Raw genomic sequence first — 25116 nt, 5'->3', positions numbered from 1 at the left:
AGACTTGCATTAAGGGGACAGGCCGTGATGTCATGAGGGGCGGAGCCATGACGTCACGCTGCTCCGGCCCCTGTATCGCCCGTCATTACGCACAGAGCAAACTCGCAGCGGCGGGACCGCGGCGATCTAACATCTTATCCCCTATCCTTTGGATAGGGGATAAGATGCCAGGGGCGGAGTACCCCTTTAAGGTGAAAATGGGCTTGGTCCTTAAGGGGTTAAAGACCACATTTATAATATGCTTTTTTTTTTTCCCTTAACTCACCTTGGATAACACATCTGTTAAATAAAGCTAATATCCATAGCTGACTAAAATAAGGGCACATCAGATTGTTCATGGTGTCACAGTTGCTCTTTATCAATGGGAGCAATTAAACAGAATGCCCGGAAGCAACTCGGCAGCACTTTGACATGCAGCGAATAGACAGTTTATTTTCATGGTGCAATGTAATAATCCCTTAATGAAAAAGGGAAAATCTCTAGCATACTCGCTCATCAGTTCAGCTGGTTTGCTTATGTGAGTTGATTTACAATAGTAATTTGCTGCAACTGAAGTTAGTGTGTGTGTCTATCCTATGTTACATCAGTACCTTTATCTTTCTCAGGACAGAACATGAAATTGCATACATTGCTAAATTCCGGCAACTGGAAGATCAAGAGTTACAGACATATGACAAGGATGAAGTGCCAGGTATTCAATCTGCATCTTTCTTCACCTATTGAGTCATGTTCCAGATACAATGTACCAAGGTTACCAGTTTTAAAGGGGTTAAGAGCAGCAAATGTGATGAAATGAAACAAACAAACAAAACAAATAAAACACCCTTTGCGCTCACCTCTCCAATCCCTTACTGATCCAACATAGAAGCTCTGTTTTCCCAGTTTGTGTTTGCTAGAAGCCAGCATGTGACCACTGGGTTGCCTTTAAAGAGTTGTATAGCATAGTTCTAGCATCTTGGATGCTAGCACGTAGGGCTGGGCAGTATACCAGTTCATACCGAATTGTTTTGGCTGCACGGTATGAATTTTCCCCCATACCGCAATACCGGTTGGGCCCCTCCCCCCTCGAGAATGTATTATCAGCCCAGTGCAGCGCTGTCCCCACATCGGGGAACTATTCCTATGTGACCTGCCGCCCCCCCCCATTAATGATCAGCCCAGCGGGGTACTACTCACACATATGTCAAGCACTGCCCTCCTCCTCTTTGTTGGGGGCCGCCGGGCACTGGAACTCTATACTGTACGCCAGTGGTCTCCAAACTGCAGACCTCCAGATGTTGCAAAACTACAACTCCCAGCATGCCCGGACAGCCAATGGCTGTGAGGGCATGCTGGGAGTTGTAGTTTTGCAACAGCTGGAGGACCGCAGGTTGGAGACCACTGCTGTTCGCTGTACCCCTATGCCCGGGCTGCAAAAGATGCAGAGAAAAAACTTTAAACTCGCCTATGTCGGCCACACGCTGGGGAATGGAACGTTGTACACCTGTCAGTCTATCACCGGCCGGAGCGATGTCCCTCTGTTGCAAAACTACAACTCCCAGCATGTTCGGACAGCCGTTGGCTGTCCGGGCATGCTGGAAGTTGTAGTTTTGCAACAACTGGAGGTCCGCAGGGTTGGAGACCACTGGTATACAGTGAGTTCCATCGCCGGCGGCCCCCAACAAAGAGGAGGGCGGCAGTGCTTGAAGGTGACATCTGTGAGTAGTACCCTGCTGGGCTGATCATTAATTGGGGGGAGCAGAACAGTGCTGGCGGGTCACATGATTTGGGGGGGGGGGGGGGGGTCGCCGAACATGATTGTGAGGGGTGAAAATACTGTTATATACCGTTGAACCGCCGTAAGTACTTAAAAAAGTACCGTGATACACATATTTGGTCATACCGCCCAGCCCTACTAGCACTGCATTATTTTCAGCAGTCATACCGACAGTGAATGTCACTGCAGGGGTGAGATGGTAGGGGCCATTGTTTTTTGAGATAGTCGGGGTCCCAGCATACGGACCCCTTAGCAATCATACGCTTATCCCCTATCCTGTGGATATGGCATAAGTGGAAGTTAGTAAAAATGAATCCCCTGTGGATTAGGCAATGTTCACACAGCAGAAAATTTGCGGAATGTCTGCTCGGAAAATACGGGAGACGTTATGCAAATAGCGGGTGTCCATGCTGGAAATGCGCTGACTCCATAGATGCCAACCTATTTCTGGGCAGATTCCGGTGAAAGAATATACATGTTTGATTAGACCCCACCGGATTGCTAGAACTAGAGAGGTTCCAAACGTAATGTTCGCTTGATAGATATGTTTACCGTAGGGGCCCACCTCGGTAATGTGACAGTGCCCATTTAATTATGTAAAAAAAATTGATTAGATTTTATTGGATTAGATTAGATTAGATTTATTGGATTTTTTTCCAGGACTTTCTGACATGGCACCACTACTGATCAGCAGTTTCCAAATGCTGCCAGAATCACACAGTGAATGGAACCGGAAGTAGACCATGTATAGTGGCTGTGCTGACTTACAGCAGCCAAGAGAATGGAAGCTGAGCCACAGTAACTCCGCATAGGCACTACACAACGTACAGATCCATCTGCTTCTAGCTTTATTCTCTTTATTTTGGCTCTGGCAAACAGGTAATCGGCTGGTGTGCTTGGTGTCAGGCCATTATTAGGAATATCAGGGAAGGCCTCTTTGAAGGTACTGTCCATAAGGACCACCAAGTTTTTTAAAAGCTGCTCCCTTAGTTATGAAGTTATCTCTGGGTGCCTGGTTGTTAAAGGTAAACCACTGAGAGGTTGGGGGTAGGTTTTATTTTATTTATCTTTTCAATAGCAACTCTGCAAAGGAAATGTAGTGTTGTTCATTGAAATAAAGTATTACATGGCCATGCTGTGTGTTTTTGGGCGTTAGCGGCATTTGGTGTCCCATTTGCCTTTGGGCATAATGTGGGTTTTAGTTTTGAAACAGCTGGAAAGCTGCAGGTTATGGACCACTGCTCTTGAGATTATGGGAAGGAGTTATGTAACTCTTAAAGGGGTACTCCGCCCCTAGACATCTTATCCCCTATCCAAAGGATCATGTCAGATCATCGCGGTCCCGATGTTGGGGAGCCCCAGGATTGCCGCTGTGGCACCCCGCTGTCATTACAGCACAGAGCGGGTTAGCTCTGCACGTAATGACGGGCAGTACAGGGGCCGGAGCATCATTACGTCACGGCTCTGCCCCTCGTGACATTACAGCCCGCCCCCTCAATACGAGTCTATGGGAAGGGGTTGTGGCGGTCATCACGCCCCTGCCATAGACTTGTATTAAGGGGGCGGCCCGTGATGTCACGAGGGGCGGAGCCACGACATCACGCTGCTCCGTCCCCTGTATCGCCCGTCATTACGCTAACTCGCTCTGTGCAGTAATGACAGCGGGGTGCCACAGCGGCAATCCAGGGGCTCCCCAGCAGCGAGACCGCGGCAATCTGACATCTTATCCCCTATCCTTTGGATAGGGGATAAAATGTCTAGGGGCGGAGTGCCCCTTTAAGGATATGTCATAAGAAACTTTTCTGTCTAGAACAGTGGTCTTCAACCTGCGGGCCTCCATATGTTGCAAAGCTACAACTCCCAGCATGCCCGCACAGCCATCGGCTGTCCGGGCATGCTGGGAGTTATAGATTTGAAACATCTGGAGGTCCGCAGGTTGAAGACCACTGGTCTAGAATATAGTTTCAGGTTTGCTGAATGTGTAAGGAACATACCTTTCTAACAGCTTGTGCCTTCTCCTGAGCATTGCCTAGCCAGGCGGAAATACCATGTCTTACATTGTGACATGTTGAAGTTAGCCAGAAGGAATCGTCCTGCCCTCCTGACACAACATTGTATTTATTCATGCAGATTTTCTCCACTGTATTGTTATATTGGATTGGATAGATGTTTATCAAAGAAACTTGTGGGTGCAGATTTACCAGACATTTACTCAAAGATACAGCACAGGATTTGAAGAAAACTCCTCTTAGCGAACCCGATTCTAAATGTCTCACGTTTCCTGAGCACATGGATAGCATTTATAGAGCTCTTATCATACAACCCACCACTAGAACCAAAGCGACATGAGCAATTCATTGAAGGGGGTGAACCGAGGACAGACAATAAAAATAGTCAGACCTAGTGGAATAATAAAAATATTTGGAGTGGGAAACAAGTTTCTTTATTGTAAGTGATTATTATCTAGTAATGGGAAATAGTTAAAGGGGTACTCCAATGGATTTTTTTTTAATCTACTGGTTTCAGAAAGTTAAACAGATTTCGAAATTACTTCTATATAAAAAACTTAATCTTCCAGTACTTATCAGCTGCTGTACGCTCCACAGGATGTTTTTTTCTTTTTGAATTTCCTTTCTGTCTGACCACAGTGCTCTCTGCTGACACCTCTGTCCATTTTAGGAACTGTCCAGAGCAGGAGAGGTTTGCTATGGGGATTTGCTTCTGCTCTGGACAGTTCCTGACATGGACAGAATTGTAAACAGAGAGCACTGTGGTCAGACAGAAAGGAAATTAAAAAAGAAAAGAACTTCATGTGTATTATACAACAGCTGATAAATACTGGAAGGATTACTATTTTTAAATAGAAGTAATTTACAAATCTGTTTACATTTCTGGCACCAGTTGATTTAAAAAATATGTTTTCCCAGTGGAGTACTACTTTAACATATGTGAAATATAGAAGTAAATATTGCGTTTCTTAATCCTATAAATTCAGATTATATTCGTGTTTTCTCTCTAGGCAGTTTGTCCGCTCCCCTGATACTTCGCATTTAGTATATATTGTATTCCCATTGAAAGAGCAATTCTGAAGCCTCTTCCACTGCATTGTACTATTCCTCTATTATTACTGCTTGAAATGTTTGATTAAATTTAAAAGTTGGATATTACAATTTAAAATGATATGTCCCTACTTAATCTGGAGCTGTCCAAAGACTGTTAAGTGTGATATTGTTGGGAGACTACTTGATGAATTTCCCCTATCCTGTGGCTTGAATATCCCTTTTAGGGCTTTTTTGCATCACAGGTGACCTATAGCAGACTCTTTTGGGCCAGACATATGGCTAAAACATATTTAACATTTTATTACATCTGGACTTCAAACATTTTATAATTTTTTTCCCCTCTCTCTTCCCTTTTAATTCCTGTGGTATCAGGCACCTCCCACAAGATTTTTGAAGTTGATAAAATGCCTTTGGCTGAATACGAAGTCAGATACCCTGAATTGCCTATATTAAAGGATAGAGAAAAGGTAAGAAAGTTAAAAAAGCACCTGTGATTTCTCCTGACCTCCTTGTTTTAGTAATGTACAGTTAAATGCAACCACTTTCTGGCCTTCTGAATGAGACTTTAGGCCTATGTGCTGCCTAGCTTGATTTGAGTTATCATCATGGTATAAAATGATAGTTAAAATAACCTGTTACTAGAGTCTGTTTGGCCTTTAACCCCTTAAGGATGCAGGGTTTTTTCATTTTTGCACTTTCGTTTTTTTCTTTTCACTCTCTAAAAATGATAACTCTTTCAATTTTACACCTTGTTTTTTGCACGACCAATTTTACTTTGTAATGTAATCAATACTTTCTCCACAAAATCTATGGAGAAACAAAATAAAAATAATTGATTGTGGGTCAAAATTGAAAATAAATAAATAAAAATTATTCTGTAACTGTTAGGAATTTCCCTTGTCCTAAGATCAGTCAACACCCAAGTATCCAGTTGTTAAATAACATGGGTTTACTTCAGGGAGATCATGTCAAACAAATCTTATTGATTTTTTTTTGACTGGGTGACTAAAATAATAGATGGCGGAGGGGCAGTAGACATCGCATATCTAGATTTTAGTAAGGCTTTGACACTGTCTCACATAAAAGACTTATCAATAAACTGTAGTCTTTGAGTGACAGACAACAGAGGGTTGTAGTCAATGGAGTATATTCAGAGCAAGGTCTTGTTACCAGTGGGGACCTCATGGATCTGTACTGGGACCAATTTTGTTTAATTTCTTCGTTAGTGATATTGCAAAAGGTCTCGATGGTAAGGTATGTCTTTTTGCTGATGACACAAAGATATGTAACAGGGTTGATGGCAAGTGCAAAATAATGCACCTGGGGTGCAAAAACCCTCGGGCAGAATATAGAATATTTGACACAGTCCTGACCTCAGTATCTGAGGAAAGGGTTTTAGGAGTAATTATTTCAGAAGACTTAAAGATAGGAAGACAATGTAAAGGAGCAGCAGGAGGGGACGTGGCTTGGCGCCGAAGAAGATGGTCGCATGAAGAGCTAGCTCCCGCTCCAGAGGCCTTAAACTCAGCTTTCCCCACCTGGTGACTCTGCTAAGTTTATGGGGAGGACCTCCCGTAAGGGCCGGAATCCACCCTCTGTACCCCGGCTCCCTTCTACCCTGCCCAGAGGAATATTACAATACCTGTGGGCGCCCCTGGCCTCTGCACCCACTCTCCTGCCTGCTGCCACAGGCCTCGTGCTGGGCCTCATCTCCCACTCCCATTTGCCTGCCACTGCCCGGACACCGGCTCCACATACCTCCGTCCAGCTTGCTCCACTGGATTTGGGGGCGCTTCCCCGGCTGCAGCATTCAGCCTCCGCTGCTCTGCCCGACTCCGGCGAAGTGATCTGGCCCCTACTGCACTGCGCTGCTGTAATGCCTTGGGAGCTTCCTGCGGCTGCCACTGACACAGTTGAGGGGTCTGCTGCAGCTCCCAGCTACCCGGTCCCAGTGGTGAGTGCCTCCTCGAGCCAGGACTTGTGTGACTGTGCCCCTTGTTGTGCTGCCCTGCTACCCACTCCCCTGGGGTTCCTGCCATTCTCCCCCAGCTAGAGGGAGGTGCCGCCATCTTGGGCCTCGCTTGAGCACAGCCTGCCTCCATCTTCCCCTGCAGCTGCTCCACACTGCTCAGCCCTTCCTACCTCTGCTCCCTCTACCTGGGGCTCCGACGTCTGTGCCTCTAGATCCTTGGATTTGGTGGGGTCTGGACCTATGCCCTCTACCCTGCACCTCTCCACCCCTTTGGATCCCTTGTCTCCCCCTGGCCTCTCCCAATCCCCAGAGGGTCCGACTGCCTGCTGTGATGCATGACTGCGCTGCAAGTGTGCCCTCCAAGGGCTCTCACCATCTGTCACCCGGATCCTCACCGCCTTCTCCGCCTGCCCCTGGTCCTTCCACCTGGGATGCCCTCTCGGACGCTGATCTCCCCTGCTCCGGCTTATCTGGATACTTCTCGGCTCTACCCGGCCTTGGCTTGCTGCTCTCCCAAATTCCCACTAAAGAAGATTTTCGTTCTCTTATTGCTGAGGTTAAGAACACCTGTCGGGCAGAAATTGCAGCTATGCGGCAGGATCTTCAGCATGTGTCTGACCGATTGGAGGGCCTGGAGGATGCCCATGGTACTACCAGGGCTTATATTGCTCAGCTCCATTCTACAATTGCATCCCAGATGGACTTTCTGCGTTACCTTCATGCCCATGTAGAGGATCTGGACAACAGGGGACAGCATAATAATATCCGTGTGCGGGGGTTGCCGGAGGCTACCTGTGATGAGGATCTTTTTGTCATGTTGGAAGCTATCTTCAATCTTATACTAGGTGAGCCTTCTTAGCACAAGATTAAACTGGACAGAGCACATCGGGCCCTCCGACCTAAATCTACCTCGGGTGCCCACCGGGATGTCATCTGCTTTGTCCACGATTTTCTGGTCAAGGGAGCCATCATGGCTAAAGCTCGCACACTGAAGAACTTTGATTTTGATGGGGCCCCTTTCCAACTGTTCCAAGATTTGTCCTGGCTGATGCTCTGGAAAAGGTGGATGCTCCAACTGCTCCTGGCGGTTCTCCGTTCTCACCAAGTGCCTTATTGGTGGAACTTTCCATTTGCCTTCATGCCCGTAGGGATGGAAGCTCTGCTGTGTTGCGCTCCTCCGATCTCCCGACCTTCTGCTTCACCTTGGACTTGCTGGAACCCCAGATGGTAGATTGGAACTTGACATCTCCTCCTCCACCTCTGCCTCCAGTGTGGCAACCTGTCCGGTCCTGCCGACCAGGGGCTCCGAAGACGTCTCCCCCTTGGATCCCTGGGTCTCCTCCCCGGGCTCCTCCTTGAGCTGACATGGCCCACTTATTTTTCTGCTGACATTTCTGGTTCGGGACTTCTATGATTCCCTGGCTTTGCTCTGCATTCAATGGAACTCCCAGCTATGTTCTCATTGCCTTGTTTTGCATTTTCTACTGCTTTTATAATTTTGCATTATTGGTCACCAGTGGTTTACTTTTATTGTATAGTGTCTTGCTGTGGTCTCAGGGTGGGGTGTTGGCTTTTTTGAAATCTGCTTTTTGGTGGTGTCCTTCCATCTCTTCCCCTCGAGGCCATGGCAATGAGCTGCCAATGCTTTGGCTCTTGGTCCATTCCAGTGGTCCTTGCCTCCGCATTGGCCTTTTGGTCGATGGTTTACTTTACTGACTTGTCCTGCTTTTTGTTCATTTGGTGTTGTCCTGGTGGTCGAATGTTGGTCTGTCGGTTTTTGTGTTCCCTCCTGTTTCTCTCCCCTCCCTCTCTCCTTTCTCCACTAGGTTGTTATTCCATGCTGTTCCACTGCGGGTTCCAGGTTCCTTCATCATCTTTCCCTTGGGCTGCTGCGGCTCTCCTGAGGTCTCTCGTGAGAATGTCTCTATATTTGCTTTATTCCTCTTCTTTCCTCCTGCCATGGTCAAGTGTGTCTTCCTGAATGTTAGGGGCCTGAACTCCCCCTCTCAGTGGTGCCTATTGCATCGGGAGTTGGTCGAGCTACGAGCTGATCTTGTCTTCCTTCAGGAGATGCTTTTTGACCATTCCGGTTCCTTCCAATTCCTCCGACATATCTATCCGCATGCCTTTACTGCTTCCTCTGATAGGAAGACGGCAGGGGTTGCTATTCTTGTCTCTAGATCCTGTCCACTGCAAGTTTCCTCTTTTCACTTAGATCCTCTGGGGCGTTATGTGTTGTAGAGGGGGTCTTGAATGGGATTCCGCTTTTGTTGTGTAATCTCTATGCTCCTTATGCTTCCCAAATCCCTTTCCTGTGCAGGGTTCTGGCCAAGCTTCATAAATACCTCTCCTCCGCCTGGCTGCTTGGGAGGGACTTTAATCTCATTTTCTCTCCTTCTCTGGACCGCTACTCTCTCTCTCTGCTGCCCCTCCTACCCCTGCTCAGATGCGCTTAGCTTCTATTTTTAGACTGGTTATTCATGCCTCCTCGCTGTACAACTTGTGGTGGATTAACCACCCGACGGACCACTCTTTTAGCTTTTATTCTCACCCTCACACGTGCACTCTCAAATTGCACATGCATATAGACTACTTTTTTGGCAACCTCCCCATGGTGCGCATGCTTTCCACTGCATCTATTGACCAGATTTCCTGGTCTGACCATAGTCCCATCCTCCTTTCTTTTTCTTCCTCCCCTTCTTCTCTTCGGAGCTGTCACTGGCGGTTCATTGACTCTCTCTTGAAGTTGCTACCTTCCCGGGAGTCGATCCAGCAGTGTTTGGTGGACTACGTTGCCACCAACCGAGGGTCGGTCTCCTCAATGGACATCCTCTGGGAGGCTCACAAGTCGGTCGTCCGGGGACATTGTATTGCTCTGGGTGCACGACTTTAGTGTGATGCTCTGGCCCGCTCCCGGGCACTTGGTGTTCAAATCACTCGCTTAGAAGCCCTCTTGCTGTCCTCTCCCTCTCTGTCCACCCTGAGGCACTTGATTGCTGCTCGCTCCCAGTTGGGTGACCTGGCTCTCCATAGAGTAGAGCGGCAGATGTTGTTTGCTAAGCAACGCTTTTATGAAAAAGGTAATAAGGCGCACACCATGTTAGCCAGGTGCCTACTGTATTGTGCAGCAGCTCAATCTCCCACTGCCTTGAAGGACCCCTCTGGTGTTCTACACTACCACCCCGCTGATATTTCTCTCCTCTTTACTGATTACTATGCTAGTCTTTATTCTCTTCCCTCTCAGCTTCCGTCTGATCCGGTGGTGTGAGCGGCCGCTTTGGAGTCTTATCTCTCTCGATGCGGTCTCCCTACCCTGTCGGGGGCCGATCGTGATGTCCTCAATGGTCCCATTTCTGAGGATTACCTCTTAGAGGTTCTCAAATCCCTTCCTGCTGGTCGCTCCCCCGGCCCAGACTGCTTCACATACCTGTATTATAAAACCTATTCCTCTATTCTTGTTCCTCTTTTTAATTCTTTCATCGGGGTAGAGGAGATCCTGCGGTCCTTTTTACACTCATTGATCACCCTGATACCTAAACCCGGTAAGGATCCTCATGACTGCTTTATTTACAGGCCTATTGCCCTCTTAAATTCTGACCTAAAGCTATTTTCTAAGGTCTTAGCTGTCAGACTCTGCTCCTTTCTCCCTTCTCTGATCCATAAGGATCAGGTCGGGTTTATCCCCTGTCGTCAGGGTGGTGACAATACCAGGAGGGTAGTGGATCTTGTAGACTTGATCAATCGGAGGTCTGAACAGGCATTGATTTTAAGCTTGGATGCTGAGAAAGCCTTTGATAGGTTGGGATGGCCATTTCTTTTTGCCACTCTCCAGAAATTTATCACTGGCAACTTTTTGACAGCTCTGCGGGGTCTCTCCTCCGCTCCCACTGCCTCGCTAAAACTTCCGCACACCTCACCCCCTACTTTCCCTCTCTTTAATTGAACTCGTCAGAGCTGTCCGTTGTCCCGCCTGATATTCGCCCTCTGCATTGAGCCCCTAGCTGCCATGATACGGAGGGACCTGGACATCACTGGCATTCCGTTACATGATAGGGACTTTAAGATATGCCTCTTTGCTGACAATGTCCTTTTTACCCTTTCCTGTCCCTTACTTTCTCTCCCTAACCTCTACAGAGCTCTCCATGACTATAGTGTAGTATCTGGCTATACGGTTAATCTCTCTAAATCTGAAGCACTACCTCTTAATCTCCTGTTGCCTTTGTCTACCCTCTTGCGCTCTCAGTTCTCTTTTAAATGGTCTACCTCAGCTATTAAATATCTAGGGGTCTATATCACCTCTCATCCCCTTTTCCGGTCGCAATATATTTATTTTGGTCGTATTGTGGTGGTCAAAATGACGATTCTTCCGAAACTGCTCTATTTTTTTTTTAGACATTGCCTGCCCCTGTCCTGCTCTCGTTCCTTCGCTCCTTCCAATCAGCGATTTTTCATTTTATTTGGGATGGTAAGAGACACAGATTGCCCATGTTGGTCATGATGGCTAGTCGGGCTATGGGAGGGCTGGCATTTCCGGATGTAGTGAAATACTACTGGGCGGCTCACCTTTGCCATCTAGCGGCATGGTCCTCGTACCATGCGTACAGCCCATGGATGTGAGCTGGAGAAGCTTTGGCTGGCCCCTGTTAACCCTAATGCTCTTTTATGGTCTCTTCCCCCCCCCCCCCCCCCCCAGCATCTACTTACACTCTCTCTCTCCTCTGCTTGGCCCTATGTCCTTGTTCTCTGCGTATGTGTGGGGGTACTGCTCAGTAAAATTTAAGCTGTTCTCTCCCTCCTCCCCTCTGCAGTCCTTCCTCTGTCATCCTGCCTTTCCCCCTGGTCAGTCATCTGTTAGGGTTCGGGAGTGGGGTTCTCGTGGACTTTTTTCCTGGGCTGATGTGGTAGACCCTATTACTCGTTCCCTCCTGTACTTTGATCAGTTGATGGCTCGATGGGAGCTCCCCTCGTCTGAGCGCTTCCACTTCTTACAATTGCGGTATTATATGTCCTCCACGATTGGTTCCGCTGTGGTCTCTCTGCCCACTAGCTTTGAGAGGTTATGCCGTGGTGGACCTCAGATGAGGGGTCTTCTCTTTGAGATTTACTCCTTGCTTCTTCATCCCCCTAATGGCGACCCCCCCCCCCCCCCCCGTCACACTGTTATATGGGCTGTTGGGAAGCTGCTCTGAACACTACCATCGCCTGGCCGCAGTAGCGTGACATATGGGAGAGGGCTTCCAAGGCCTCCATTTACACGGCTTATAAAGAAACTCAGTATAAACGGATTATGGGCTGGTATCACACTCCGGAATTGTTAAATAGATTGAACCCTGACATGCCTCCTCAATGCTGGCGTTGTTGGGTGGGGTTGGGTACGGTGCTTCATATTTTTTGGTCCTGTCCTCTCCTCATAGACTACTGGATGATAGTGCAGCGTTTATTATCTGATGCCCTCGGTGTGTTGGTCCCTCTGAATCCTCTGACTTACCTACTTAACCTATCTCCTCCTACTCTCTAAGAAGCCGTTTAAGCTATTCATGCATATAGTCTTTGGTGGCGAAGTGCTGGAAGAGGACCCTTCCTCCCTCTGAAGCTGACTTGTTGGTCCATATACGTGAGATTCACTCCTTGGAATACCTCACAGCCTCTCTGAACAATTCTATAGCCTCTTTTCTCTCTGTTTGGGAACCTTGGGACCGATTCTCCGATAGGCAGCCACCTTCAGTTTTCTACCTTTCTCTCTTTTTCAACTCTTCTTTCTTTCTTCTTTTTTCTCTCCCTCCTTCTCCTCCTCTTGTGTCCTATGGTTGTTTTATGTTTGTTTTGTATTCTATTTTTTGTCTTGTGGTCTATATTTGTCTCTCCCCTCCCTCTTTTCCCTCCCTTACCTGTGTTTGTAGAAACGAGGATAAAGTGACCATAGGAGCAGGAGTTTTGACTGGCGCAGAAAGGAACCGTCAGCAGGCAGGATAAAATCAAGGAATTTATTAAATGCAACGCGTTTCGCTGCGCATGCTCTTATGGTCACTTAATCCTCGTTTCTACTCTACTAAGGAGGGCTGCAGTGGACCGACTTGTACACTTCACGCTAAACCTTGCTGTGTGTGGGCGCACAACCAACCTTGGTAAGCGGCTTGGGATTACCTCCCTTACCCCCACTCACAAGATCTGCTGATCCCGCACATGAGGCGCCTTCTTCCCTTTTTCTAGATTACCTGTGTTTGTGGCTTTCTGGTAGAGCTGGGCGGTATGACCAAAAATGTGTATCACAGTATTTTTAAAAATGATGCCGGTATCACAGTATTTAACGGTATTGGGGGGGGGGGGGGGGGGGGGGCTTGTTAGTGTCAGAACATCAGGGTTTCCCCAACCAGTGTGCCTCCAGCTGTAACAAAACTACAACTCCCAGCATGCCTGGACAGCCTGGGGATGTCTGGGCATGCTGGGAGTTGTAGTTTTGCAACAGCTGGAGGCACACTGGTTGGGGAAACAGAGTTGTACTGTATACTCCCCCACTGCTGTCTATCACAGCTCTGCACTACAGGGGATGAGGAGTCAGGGCAGAGAAAATCTCTCCATTCACCCCATCCTGCCCCTCTTTCCATTCACCCCCCTGCACCCATTAACCCCCCCTACACCCATTAACCCCATCCTGTCCCTCATTCAATTAACCCCCCCCTTCTTCCATTATCCCCCTGCACCCATTAACCCCCCTGATCCTTTCATTTATCCTATCCTGCCCTTTATTCCATTACCCCCTCTGCTTCCATTAACCCCCCCCCCCCCTCCTCCTCACCTGTGCGCTGATGCGGCTGCTGGGAAGTGCCCCTGTCATCAGTGCAGTAACGTGGGCACTTCCCGCCCAGACACGGGGGGAGATTTATCAATACCTGTGCAGAGGAAAACTTGTCCAGTTGCCCATAGCAACCAATCAGATCGCTTGTTTCATTTTTCACAGGCCTTCATGAAAATGAAAGAAGCAAGCTGATTGGTTGCTATGGGCAATTGGGCAAGTTTTCCTCTGCACAGGTTTTGATAAATCTCCCCCAGGATCCTCTCTGGTGGAAGCGTTCAGCGCAGGATGCTGACGCTTCTGCCAGGAGGGAATTTGAAATTTTGATCTAAAGTGCCCACTGCGCTTATATGCGCCGCGGCCACTTTAGAACAGTGAGCAGTAGCGGCGCAGCTCACGTGCGTTGTGTGAGGGGGGGGGGGGGGGGGGGGGGGGGCACCACTCTTTCAAAGATCAGCGGACCCCCCACAGGTGGTCTGTCCGGCCCTGAAGCGCTCGATCCCTCGTCATGCGGCGTGCACTAGGGGCCTCAGGAGCGGGCGCCGGAACTAGAAGAAATGCGGCGCAATGCTTTGCCTTACGCCGCAGGACCAAGGGGAGCGGGCGCTTGTTATGAACACTCCCTGAAGTAGGCGAAGAGAGGGAAGAGGTGGACTGGAGCAGGGAGCCGGCTCAGTGCTCCGGGAAACATCAGAGCCAGGAGATGCAGTTTCGTTTCTGCGCTTTCCCCTGGCTCTGATTGCAGAGAGGAGCCGGCCTGAAACTGCAGGGGGAGCGGGGATGAGGAGTCTCATCCTGCTCTCCCCTGACAGAGCGGAGCCGTGGGCTCTGTAATTCATTCATGGGTGGGGGGAGGGGCCCCACCGGTATAGCGGTATGGGGCAAAATTCATACCGTTGGAGAAAAAAAAACTGTATCCGGTATGAACCGGTATACCGCCCAGCCCTACTTTCTGGGCCCACAGTTTGTCTTTGTGGGCTGTTGTACCAGGCTCTTAGTTTTCCTACAATTGCTGATAAGTTTTTTTTTTTTTGTGTTATTGGCACCCTGATGACGGAGGCATCCTTCATATGTATATGGTGTCATCTGCATACTGAGGTACCCCTTACTGCTGTTTATATATTCCTTGTCGTGCTGTGCGTTTTTGGGCCTTGGCCCTATTGCTATGGCCTGTATGCTCTTATTTTTATTTGGATTTGTATTTCTGAAAAATTCTTAAATAAAAATTTACAGTTGTAGAAAAAAAGCAGCAGGAAACGCTAGCAGAATGCTTGGATGTATAGGGAGAGGTATAAGCAGTAGAAAGAGAGAAGTGCTCATGCCGCTGTACAGAACACTGGTGAGACCTCACTTGGAGTGTTGTGCGCAGTACTGGAGGCCGTATCTCCAGAAGGATATAGATAATCTAGAGAGAGTTCAGAGAAGAGCTACTAAAATAGTACATGGATTGCAGGATAAAACTTACCAGGAAAGGTTAAAGGACCTTAACATGTATAGCTTGGAAGAAAGAAGAGACAGAGGTGATATGATAGAATAGGGAATCAACACAGTAAAGGAGGAGAGCATATTTAAATGAAGAAAAACTACCACAAGAGGACATAGTTTTAAATTAGAGGGGGAAAGGTTTATGTAGTAATATCAGGAAGTATTATTTTACTGAGAGAGTAGTGGATGTATGGAATAGCCTTCCTGCAGAAGTGGTCGCTGCAAATACAGTGAAGGAGTTTAAACATGCGTGTAATAAGCATAAGGCTATCCTTCATATAAAATAGGGCCAGGGACTATTCATAGGATTCAGATTATTAGGATGACTAGATGGGCCAAATGGTTCATATCTGCCGACACATTCTATGTTTCTATCTATGTTTCTATAAGGTAGTTTATTACAAAAACATAGATGTACAAGGATGAGAAACCTTACATTCCAAGAAAGGTAGAGAGACTCATACCCACAAAGGGATGCCTGTTCTTTTTCTTACCTTTTCACAAACATTGCCTGATTGGTTAGAGTCCACTTGTAGCTTATGAGGTATTTAAACTTTATTGCCAATCACAGTGGACCCTGTACAAGTTGTGAAATGTTTTTGTTTTAAGCAAATTGGGTGTGCACACCATTATACGTGCTGTAATAGAATTTAAGCATTAAGATTCAATTTAAGCATTAGATAAATAATAAAAGCATTAGATATATAGTAAAAGCAGATGCACTTCTATTTTCCCATAACAGTATCCCTCCTCTATTGCCTACTTTTACTGCCAAGTTCTATTGGTTACACTTTCACACTGTATGTCATCCAATGGCGTTCCAGTTGTCACATTGTCATATGTTACTTACAGAGGGGGAATAGTCTGATACATGGTTCGTGTCATAGCTACCTCAATCAGTTTTTGTGAAAGTCTTGTCATACAAGAGATGCAACAACATCCGCAGGTTACCAGAATAGCCAACATCACAGATATGGAAATCAATAATGAAGTTATCACACTGATCCATCTTCCAAACCATCCTTTCAGCCAGTCAGTAAATGGATCATTAATTCTAGAATTTTCTGCTAATTCATTTGATAATGCTTTCATTCCTTTGATTGCTCTTGTTACGGTTCCTCCAGGAGCTTTATTATTGGAAATAAAGGTGTATCATAGGCTTCCAAACATCTTGCAACCTCCTCCTTTCTCTGCTAGTACCATATCTAAGCCATTTGGTTTTGCCATGACTTTTTCGGCTAACCACTCTTGCTGCATCCCTAGTATAATTTACAAACCTCTGTTAGTTATAATAGAAGTAATTTATCCAGTCAACATTTTTGTTTATTGTACTCCACCAAAAGAACAGAGACTCCAACCCCGCTGCCACTTGGTTCCTGACCTTAAACTCATTAGGCAATCCCCTCTGGACTCGATTCTTATCTATGTAAGCTCGAGAGTCGAACGACCCTGATCACCTGGAATTTCCCTTTGTTTTAATGCTGGAAGTTTGTTTGTTGGGAGTTATTAATGGTTTGGTGATGGGCTCTTATAGGCGAATATTGATCCATTTTCTCCTGTTTTGTGCACGCAAAGTCATTGTGATGGCCTGGAAGGACATGGCCTCCCCCCCCTGTTTTCAGATGGATTGCCTTGTGAAATAAATATGTCCCCCCCCTCTACCATATCCTGTACGTGCGTCGTAGATGCCCCAAGAAATTTGATAGTGTGGGTGCCGTGGATGATGATAGATGTCTCTACAGATCCTCCGGTTCGTGGGGCCTCCCAGTCTTTTGTGTAGATACTGGGATGAATGGTGTGCTCCTAGGATGTGTTCTGGTGTGTGTGTGTGGTTGTGTCTGTGGTTGTGGTGTTACTGGTGTTAGTTGTTCTCTACGATACTCCTTACTAGGGATCGACCAATATTGATTTTTGAGCCGATACCGATAATCTTTGGAGGTTAAAGCCGATAGCCAATAATTTATACCAATATTCCGGCGGGGCATTATCGGATTATCGGCAAGGTTATTGCCGATAACGTCCAAAATCGTGAATATCGGCCGATAGCATCGGCCAAACCGATAATCGGTCGGTCCCTACTCCTTACCCTCCTAATTATAATGTTCTATGATCTTTGGAGGACGGATTGCTCCTATTGCTTATTTTTACACTCTGTCTTATTGAACAATTTGTATTTTTGTATACGGATACTGGAAGCCTGTGCTAGCATTTCTCCTGCGGTGTATATAGTAGTATATTGCAGTGTATACGGATACGTGAAGCCTGTGCTAGCATTTCTCCTGTGGTGTATATAGTAGTATATAGCAGTGTATACGGATACTGGAAGCCTGTACTAGCATTTCTCCTGCGGTGTTGCTATCAGTGTGTGAAGAGTGGGAGAAGAAGGTTGCGTTGACAATCCAACACAATGGGTAGCACATTGAACACATTTTATAAGTGGTCAGAAACTTGTAAATAGCTCATGAAAGAATAAAGTTAGGTTAAAACCAAGCACATCATTGTTTTTCTTGTGAAATTCCCAATAAGTTTGATGTGTCACATGACCCTCTTCCTATTGAAAAAAACGTTTCCCCCTTCACATATACTAATGTACCACAAACAGGAAGTTAATATCACCAACCATTCCCATTTTATTAAGGTGTATCCATATAAATGGTCCACCCTGTGTATATGTGTGTGTGTGTGTGTATATGTGTATATATATTTATACATAAAAGAAAAACCTAGTCAACATTAAAGGGTGGGCAGGGGGGCCGCCAGACTCAACACGAGCTCTCAATCCCGAGGATTGCTTGGTGGCATCATAACTTGCTGCATCCACCAGTGGCAGGGACAGGTACCTCACACCATCTTCAGTAAAGTGCTAGCTATGATCAGTGTAAGCACCATTAGAGGCCATGTCATTGATGTTATAGTTTAACTTTAGTTGATATATTTAATTAGCAAGTAAAAAACATTTATTACTGATGTTTTACCATTTCAGAGTCTCTCTTATTTTTGTTTTTTAAACAGTTGATTACTTTAATTGAAAGCAATGCAGTTGTGATTATACATGGAGCAACTGGGAGTGGAAAAAGCACACAACTGCCACAATATGTCCTGGATTACCACATGCAGCACTCTGCCTATTGTAATATAGTGGTGACACAGCCAAGGAAGATTGCTGCATGCAGCATTGCCACATGGATCAGCAAGGAGAGGAAGTGGCCTCTGAGTGGACTAATAGGCTATCAGGTATGTCACACAACATTTTTATTTTATCTTATCATGTATTTAATTTAATCTTTCTTAATAGTACATGCATAATTTAATCTTCTATCGAATGATTTCTTGATTCAGTAGCCAAAGAAGAATTTAGCTACAGCATAGTTCAGGGGTGTGGAAATTAAAAAAAACAAACAAACACACTACTTGTCCAAGGGATTAAAACGGAACACAATCTACTTGTCCTTCATGAAAATCCACTTGTCCTGGTACTCAAAATAATTTCAACCAAAATAGTAAATAAGGTTTTTATTAGTTTCTGCACTTTTTGTTTTTTCCTCCCCGCCTTATAATAGCCTCATCTCTTATTTTTCCATCTACAGACCCATATGATGCTTGTTTGTTGCGGGACCAATTATTCTTTGTAATGACACCTTTCAATTTTCCATAACTTATGCTCTGAAACAAAAAAAACTTTTTTTTTTTAGGTGAAATAATTTTTTCGCCATTCACCTTGTGGTCAAACTTACATGTTATTTTAATACTTTAGGTCATTCTTATTACACCAATACCACAATTGTTGAGTTAAAGTCATGTTTTACTAGTTTTACATTTTTTTTTTTTTTTTTTTACTTTTACAGTTAAAAATATATAAAAATATATTTTTAAAAAAATTCATGGCCCCTATAACATTTTTATTTTTCCATATACTGGGCTGTATGAGGGCTCATTTTTGGGGCCGTAATCTGCTGCTTTATTGGTGACATTTTGGTATTGATCGGACTTTTTGAACACTTCTTCATTTTTTCTGGGATATGATTTTATAAACATAAAAAAATGCTGCAATTCTGTGATTTTGATTTTTTTTATGTGAACGCTATTGATCATACGGGATATATCATGTTGTATTTTAACCCCTTCCCGACCTATGACATACCTGTACGTCATGGGTGGCAAGGTGTTCCCGACCCATGACATACAGGTACGTCATGAACATTTTTGCCGCTACTCGCGGCATCCCGCAGCACCCGGAAAGATGGTGGCTATCACTGATAGCCAGCCATCTTACCATGTGGCCACGGGGGGGTTTCATCGCCCCCGCCCCCCCCTGCGATCGCTGCTATCATCTGGTCAAATCTGACTAGCTGATAGCAGCGTTTCGCTATCAGAATACTTAGCAGCGCGGTGTGTGAGTCCCGATCACGGGGATCGGGACACACACCGCTCTGCTAAGTGTCCCTGACCCGTCCCCCGGCGTCACTTACCCGTCACTTACCCGGCCATGCGGCGTCCTCCAGGCGGTCCCGGCGGTGGTGCGTCCCGGAGGTGAGTTTCCGGCAGCAGTGTGGCATCTTCATTGGCAGCAGTGAGATCGCCGTAAAGCGATCTCACTGCTGCCTCTGGGAGTTTCAAAACTGCAACTCCCAGCATGCCCAGACAGCCTTTGGCAACATCTGGAGGTCCAGTTTGGAGACCACTGTATAATGGTCTCCAATCTGTGCTCTTCCAGATGTTGCAAAACTACAACTCCCAGCATGCTCAGTCTGTCCAGGCATGCTGGGAGTTGTAGTTCGGCAACATCTGATCCTTCAGATATTGCCGAACTACAACTTCCAGCATGCCTGGGCAGTCTGGGCATGCTGGGAGTTGTAGTTTTGCAACAACTGGAGGCACACTAGTTGTGAAACATTGTCAGTTTCCTACCTCAGTGCCTCCAGCTGTTGCAATTGTTGCAAAACTATAACTCCCAGCATGCACTGACAGACCATGCATGCTGGGAGTTGTAGTTTTGCAACAGCTGGAGGCACACTGGTTTGGAAACAATAAGTTTGGTTGCAAAACACTTGAAAGTTTATTACTTAACTTAGTGTTTACAAACCAGTGTTCCTCCAGCTGTTGCAAAACTACAACTCCCAGCATGCACGGACAGCCAAAGGGCATGCTCTGAGTTTGCAACAGCTGGATGTTTGCCCCCTCCCCCCAATGTGAATGTACAGGGTACACTCACATGGGCGGAGGTTTACAGTGAGTGCTGCAAGTTTGAGATTGCGCAAATTTTGCGCTGCAGCTCAAACTTCCAGCGGCAAACTTGCTGGGAACCTCTGCCCATGTGACTGTACCCTAAAAACACCACTACACTAACACTAACCTAAAATAAAAAGTAAAAAACACTACATATACACATATCCCTACACAGCCCCCCCTCCCCAAAAAAATTAAAAATGTCTGGTACGCTACTGTTTCCAAAACAATAACTCCCCGTATTGCCGGACAGCCATTGACTGTCCAGGCATGCTGGGAGTTTTGCAACAGCTGGAGGCACCCTGTTTGGGAATCATTGGCATAGAATACTCCTATGTCCACCCCTATGCAAATCCCTAATTCAGGCCTCAAATGCGCATGGCGCTCTCTCACTTTGGAGCCCTGTCGTATTTCAGGGCAACAGTTTTGGGACACATATGGGGTATCGCCGTACTAGGGAGAAATTGCCTTACAAATTTTGGGGGGCTTTTTCTTCTTTAACCCCTTATGAAAAGGTGAAGTTGGGGTCTACACCAGCATGTTAGTGTAAAGAAATAAATTTTTTACACTGACATGCTGGTGTTGCCCTATACTTTTCATTTTCACAAGAGGTAAAAGGGAAAAAAGACCCTCTAAATTTGTAATGCAATTTCCCCCGAGTACGGAGATACCCCATATGTGGGCGCAAAGTGCTCTGGGGGCGCACAACAAGGCCCAGAAGGGAGAGTGCACCATGTACATTTGAGGCGATTTGCACAGGGGTGGCTGATTGTTACAGTGGTTCTGACAAACGCAAAACAATAAATACCCACATGTGACCCCATTTTGAAAACTACACCCCTCACGGAATGTAATAAGGGGTGCATTGAGCATTTACACCCCACTGGTGTATGACAGATTTTTGGAACAGTGGTCTGTGAAAATGAAAAATAAAATTTTTGATTTGCACAGTCCACTGTTTCAAATATCTGTCAAACGCCAGTGGGGGGTAAATGCTCACTGCACCCCTTATTAAATTCCATGAGGGGTATAGTTTCCAAAATGGGGTCACATGTGGGGGGGGGGCACTGTTCTGGCACCATAGGGGCTTCCTAAATGGGACATGCCCCCCAAAAACCCTTTCAGAAAAACTCACTCTCCAAAATCCCATTGTCGTTCCTTCCCTTCTGAGCCCTCTACTGCGCCCGCCGAACACTTTACATACGCATATGAGATAGTTCCTTACTCGTGAGAAAGTGGGTTACAAATTTTAGGGTGATTTCTCTCCTTTTACCCCTTGTAAAAATTCTAAAATTGGGTCTACAAGAAAATGCGAGTGTAAAAAATGAAGATTTAGAATTTATTTGGAATATCCATTTTCCTTTCAAGCAGAGACTTTCAAAGTTAGAAAAATGCTAAATTTGCAAAATTTTCCTGAAATTTTTAGATTTTTTACCAAGAAAGGATGCAAATATCAGTGAAATTTTACCAATAACATAAAGTAGAATATGTCACGAAAAAACAGTCTCGGAATCAGAATGATAAGTAAAAGCATTCCAGAGTTATTAATGTTTAAAGTGACAGTGGTCAGAATTGCAAAAAATGCCCAGGTCCTGAAGGTGAAAATGGGCTGGGTCATGAAGGGGTTAAAGGGGTACTCCCATGGAAAACTTTTTTTTTTTATAAATCAACTGGTGCCAGAAAGTTAAACAGTTTTGTAAATCACTTCTACTAAAAAAATCTTAATCCTTCCAGTACGTTTTAGGGCCTGTATACTAAAGAGAAATCCAAAAAAGAAATGCATTTCCTCTGATGTCATGACCACAGTGCTCTCTGCTGACCTCTGCTCTCCATTTTAGGAACTGTCCAGAGCCGGAGAAAATCCCCATAGTAAACATATGCTGCTCTGGACAGTTCCTAAAATGGACAGCAGAGGTCAGCATAGAACACTGTGGTCATGACATCAGAGGAAATGCATTTCTGTTTTGGATTTCTCTTTAGTATACAGCCCCTGAAAAGTACTGGAAAGATTAAGATTTTTTAATAGAAGTGATTTACAAATCTGTTTAACTTTCTGGCACCAGTTGATTTAAAAAAATAAAAATAAAAAAATTTTCCACGGGAGTACCCCTTTAACCCCTTAAGGACACATGACGTACTGGAACGTCATGTGTCCACTCCCGATCTATAACGCGGGGCCACGGCGTGTCGGGCCCGGCCTCTAACAACAGCCGGGACCCGTGGCTAATAGCGCGCGGCATTGATCGCTGTGCCGCGCGCTATTAACCCTTTAGACACGTCTAAAGTGAAACCGAAAGCATGCTGGCTAGCTCAGTGGGCTGTTCGGGCTAGCCGTGGCGAAATCGCGGCATCCCGAACAGCTTACAGGGGGAGGGCCCCTACCTGCCTCCTCGCTGTCCGATCGCCGAATGACTGCTCAGTGCCTGAGATCCAGGCATGAGCACTCATGCGGCAGAATCATCGATCACTGGTTTACTATGAGAAACCAGTGATCAATGATAAAGATCAGTGTGTGCAGTGTTATAGGTCCCTATGGGAGCTAGAACACTGCAAAAAAAAAAAGTGAAAAAAAAGTGAATAAACATTTAACCCCTTCCCTATTAAAAGTTTGAATCACCCCCCTTTTCCCATAAAAAAAAAAACAGTGTAAATAAAAATAAACATATATGGTATCGCCGCGTGTGGAAATGTCCGAATTATAAAAATATATCGTTAATTAAACAGCACGGTCAATGGCGTGCGCACAAAAAAATTCCAAAGTCCAAAATAGTGCATTTTTGGTAACTTTTTATATCATGAAAAAATCAATAAGTCCTATCAATGCAAAAATGGTACCGTTAAAAACTTCAGATCACGGCGCAAAAAATGAGCCCTCATACCGCCCCATAAACGGAAAAATAAAAGTTATAGGGGTCAGAAGATGACAATTTTAAATGTATAAATTTTCCTGCATGTAGTTATGATTTTTTCCAGAAGTACAACAAAATCAAACCTATACAAGTAGGGTATCATTTTAACCGTATGGACCTACAGAATAAATATCAGGGGTCATTTTTACAGAAAAATTTACTACATAGAAACGGAAGCCCCCAAAAGTTACAAAATGGCGTTTTTTTTTTTTTCAATTTTGTCTCACAATGATTTTTTTTTCCGTTTCACCGTAGATTTTTGGGCACAATGACTGACGTCATTACAAAGTAGAATTGGTGGCGCAAAAAATAAGCCATAATATGGATTTTTAGGTGCAAAATTGAAAGAGTTATGATTTTTTAAAGGCAAGGAGCAAAAAACGAAAATGCAAAAACGGAAAAACCCCCGGTCCTTAAGGGGTTAAGGACCAAGGGCGTACAGGTACACCTTTGCTCCCTGGTACTTAAGGACCAAGGGCGTACCTGTACGCCCGTGGGAATTTCGGTCCCCGCCGGGCGGGGACCGGGCCGGGGTGACTTCTGATATCTATCAGCAGGCACCCCACGCAAATGCCCAGGGGGGGTCATCAGACCCCCCCCCCCCCATGTCGGAGATCGCCGCAAATCGCAAGTGAATTCACACTTGCGATTTGCGGCTATTCCGGGTCATACGGGTCTATAGTGACCCGGAAAATAAAGGGGATCGCGGATGTCCTGGACACCCACGATCCCCTTGAAGCAATAGCAGTGAGGTGGCAGAGGTGCCACCCCTCCTATGTCTGCTATTGGTGGTCTAGACGCGACCACCAATAGCAGATCGGGGGCAGAGGGGTTTACTTTCGGTTTCCCCGTCCTGCCCTCCCACAATAGGGACCAGCGCCGAAGATCCACTTACTCATCGGCAACGGCAGTGGGCGACGATCGGCGGAAGAAGAGGACGGCGACGCAGCTCCCTGGATCCGATGGAAGCCGGTGAGTTACTTGGCAACATCTGGAGGGCTACAGTCTAAGACCACTATAGTGGTCTCTAAACTGTAACCTTCCAGATGTATCAAAACTACAACTCCCAGCATGCCCAGAGAGCTGTTTAGGCATGCTGGGAGTTAAAGTTTTGCAACAGCTGGAGGTCTACAGTTTGAGACCAGTGCACAGTGATCTCTATACTGTGCACCTCCAGATCTTGCAAAACTAAAACTCCCAGCATGCCCACTCAGCAGTTTGCTGTCTGGGCATGCTGGGAGTTGTAGTTTTGCAACATCTGGAGGTCCACAGTTTGGAGACCACTGTGCAGTGGTCTCTTAACTATAGCTCTCCAGATGTTTCAAAACTGCAACTCCCAGCATGCCTAAACAGCAAACAGCTGTCTCTGCATGCTGGGAGTTGTAGTTGTGTACCTCCAGCTGTTGCATAACTACATCTCCCAGCATGCCTTTCGGCGATCAGTACATGCTGGGAGTTGAAGTTTTGCTACAGCTGGAGGCACACTGGTTGGAAAATACTGAGTTAGGTAACAACCTAACTGAAGATTTTCCAACCAGTGTGCCTCCAGCTGTTGCAAAAGTACAACTCCCAGCATGCACGGTCTGTCAGTACATGCTGGGAGTAGTAGTTTTGAAACAGCTGGAGGTTTGCCCCCCCCCCCCCCCCCCATGTGAACGTACAGGGGTACATTCACATTGGCGGGTTTACAGTAAGTTTTCTGCTTCCAGTATGATGCGGTAAAATCACTGTAAACCTCCGCCAGTGTGAACGTACCCTAAAAACACTACACTACACTAACACATAATAAAGGGTAAAATACTACATATACACCCCCTTACACTGTCCCCCCAATAAAAATTAAAAAAATGTATTGTACGGCAGTGTTTCCAAAACAGAGCCTCCAGCTGTTACAAAACAACAACTCCCAGCAT

General features: G+C 45.9%; 1 protein-coding gene across 2 annotated transcripts in view; it reads left to right on the top strand.

Moving 5' to 3' along the window:
- The window catches only part of TDRD9 (tudor domain containing 9), a 318925-nt gene that overhangs the window by 53603 nt on the left and 240206 nt on the right, over positions 1 to 25116 (top strand). For both annotated transcript variants that reach the window (XM_056545568.1, XM_056545567.1), the window contains exons 2-4: positions 606 to 691; positions 5191 to 5285; positions 18081 to 18302. In XM_056545568.1, the coding sequence (XP_056401543.1) occupies positions 606 to 691; positions 5191 to 5285; positions 18081 to 18302 (403 nt within the window). The remainder of the gene's footprint in view (positions 1 to 605; positions 692 to 5190; positions 5286 to 18080; positions 18303 to 25116) is intronic.

Source organism: Hyla sarda, chromosome 11 (assembly GCF_029499605.1).
Source record: "Hyla sarda isolate aHylSar1 chromosome 11, aHylSar1.hap1, whole genome shotgun sequence".
NCBI classification, from domain to species: Eukaryota; Metazoa; Chordata; class Amphibia; order Anura; family Hylidae; genus Hyla; species Hyla sarda.
The sequence above is the reverse complement of the archived record's forward strand: the minus strand, read 5'-3'. Positions and strand labels throughout refer to the sequence as shown.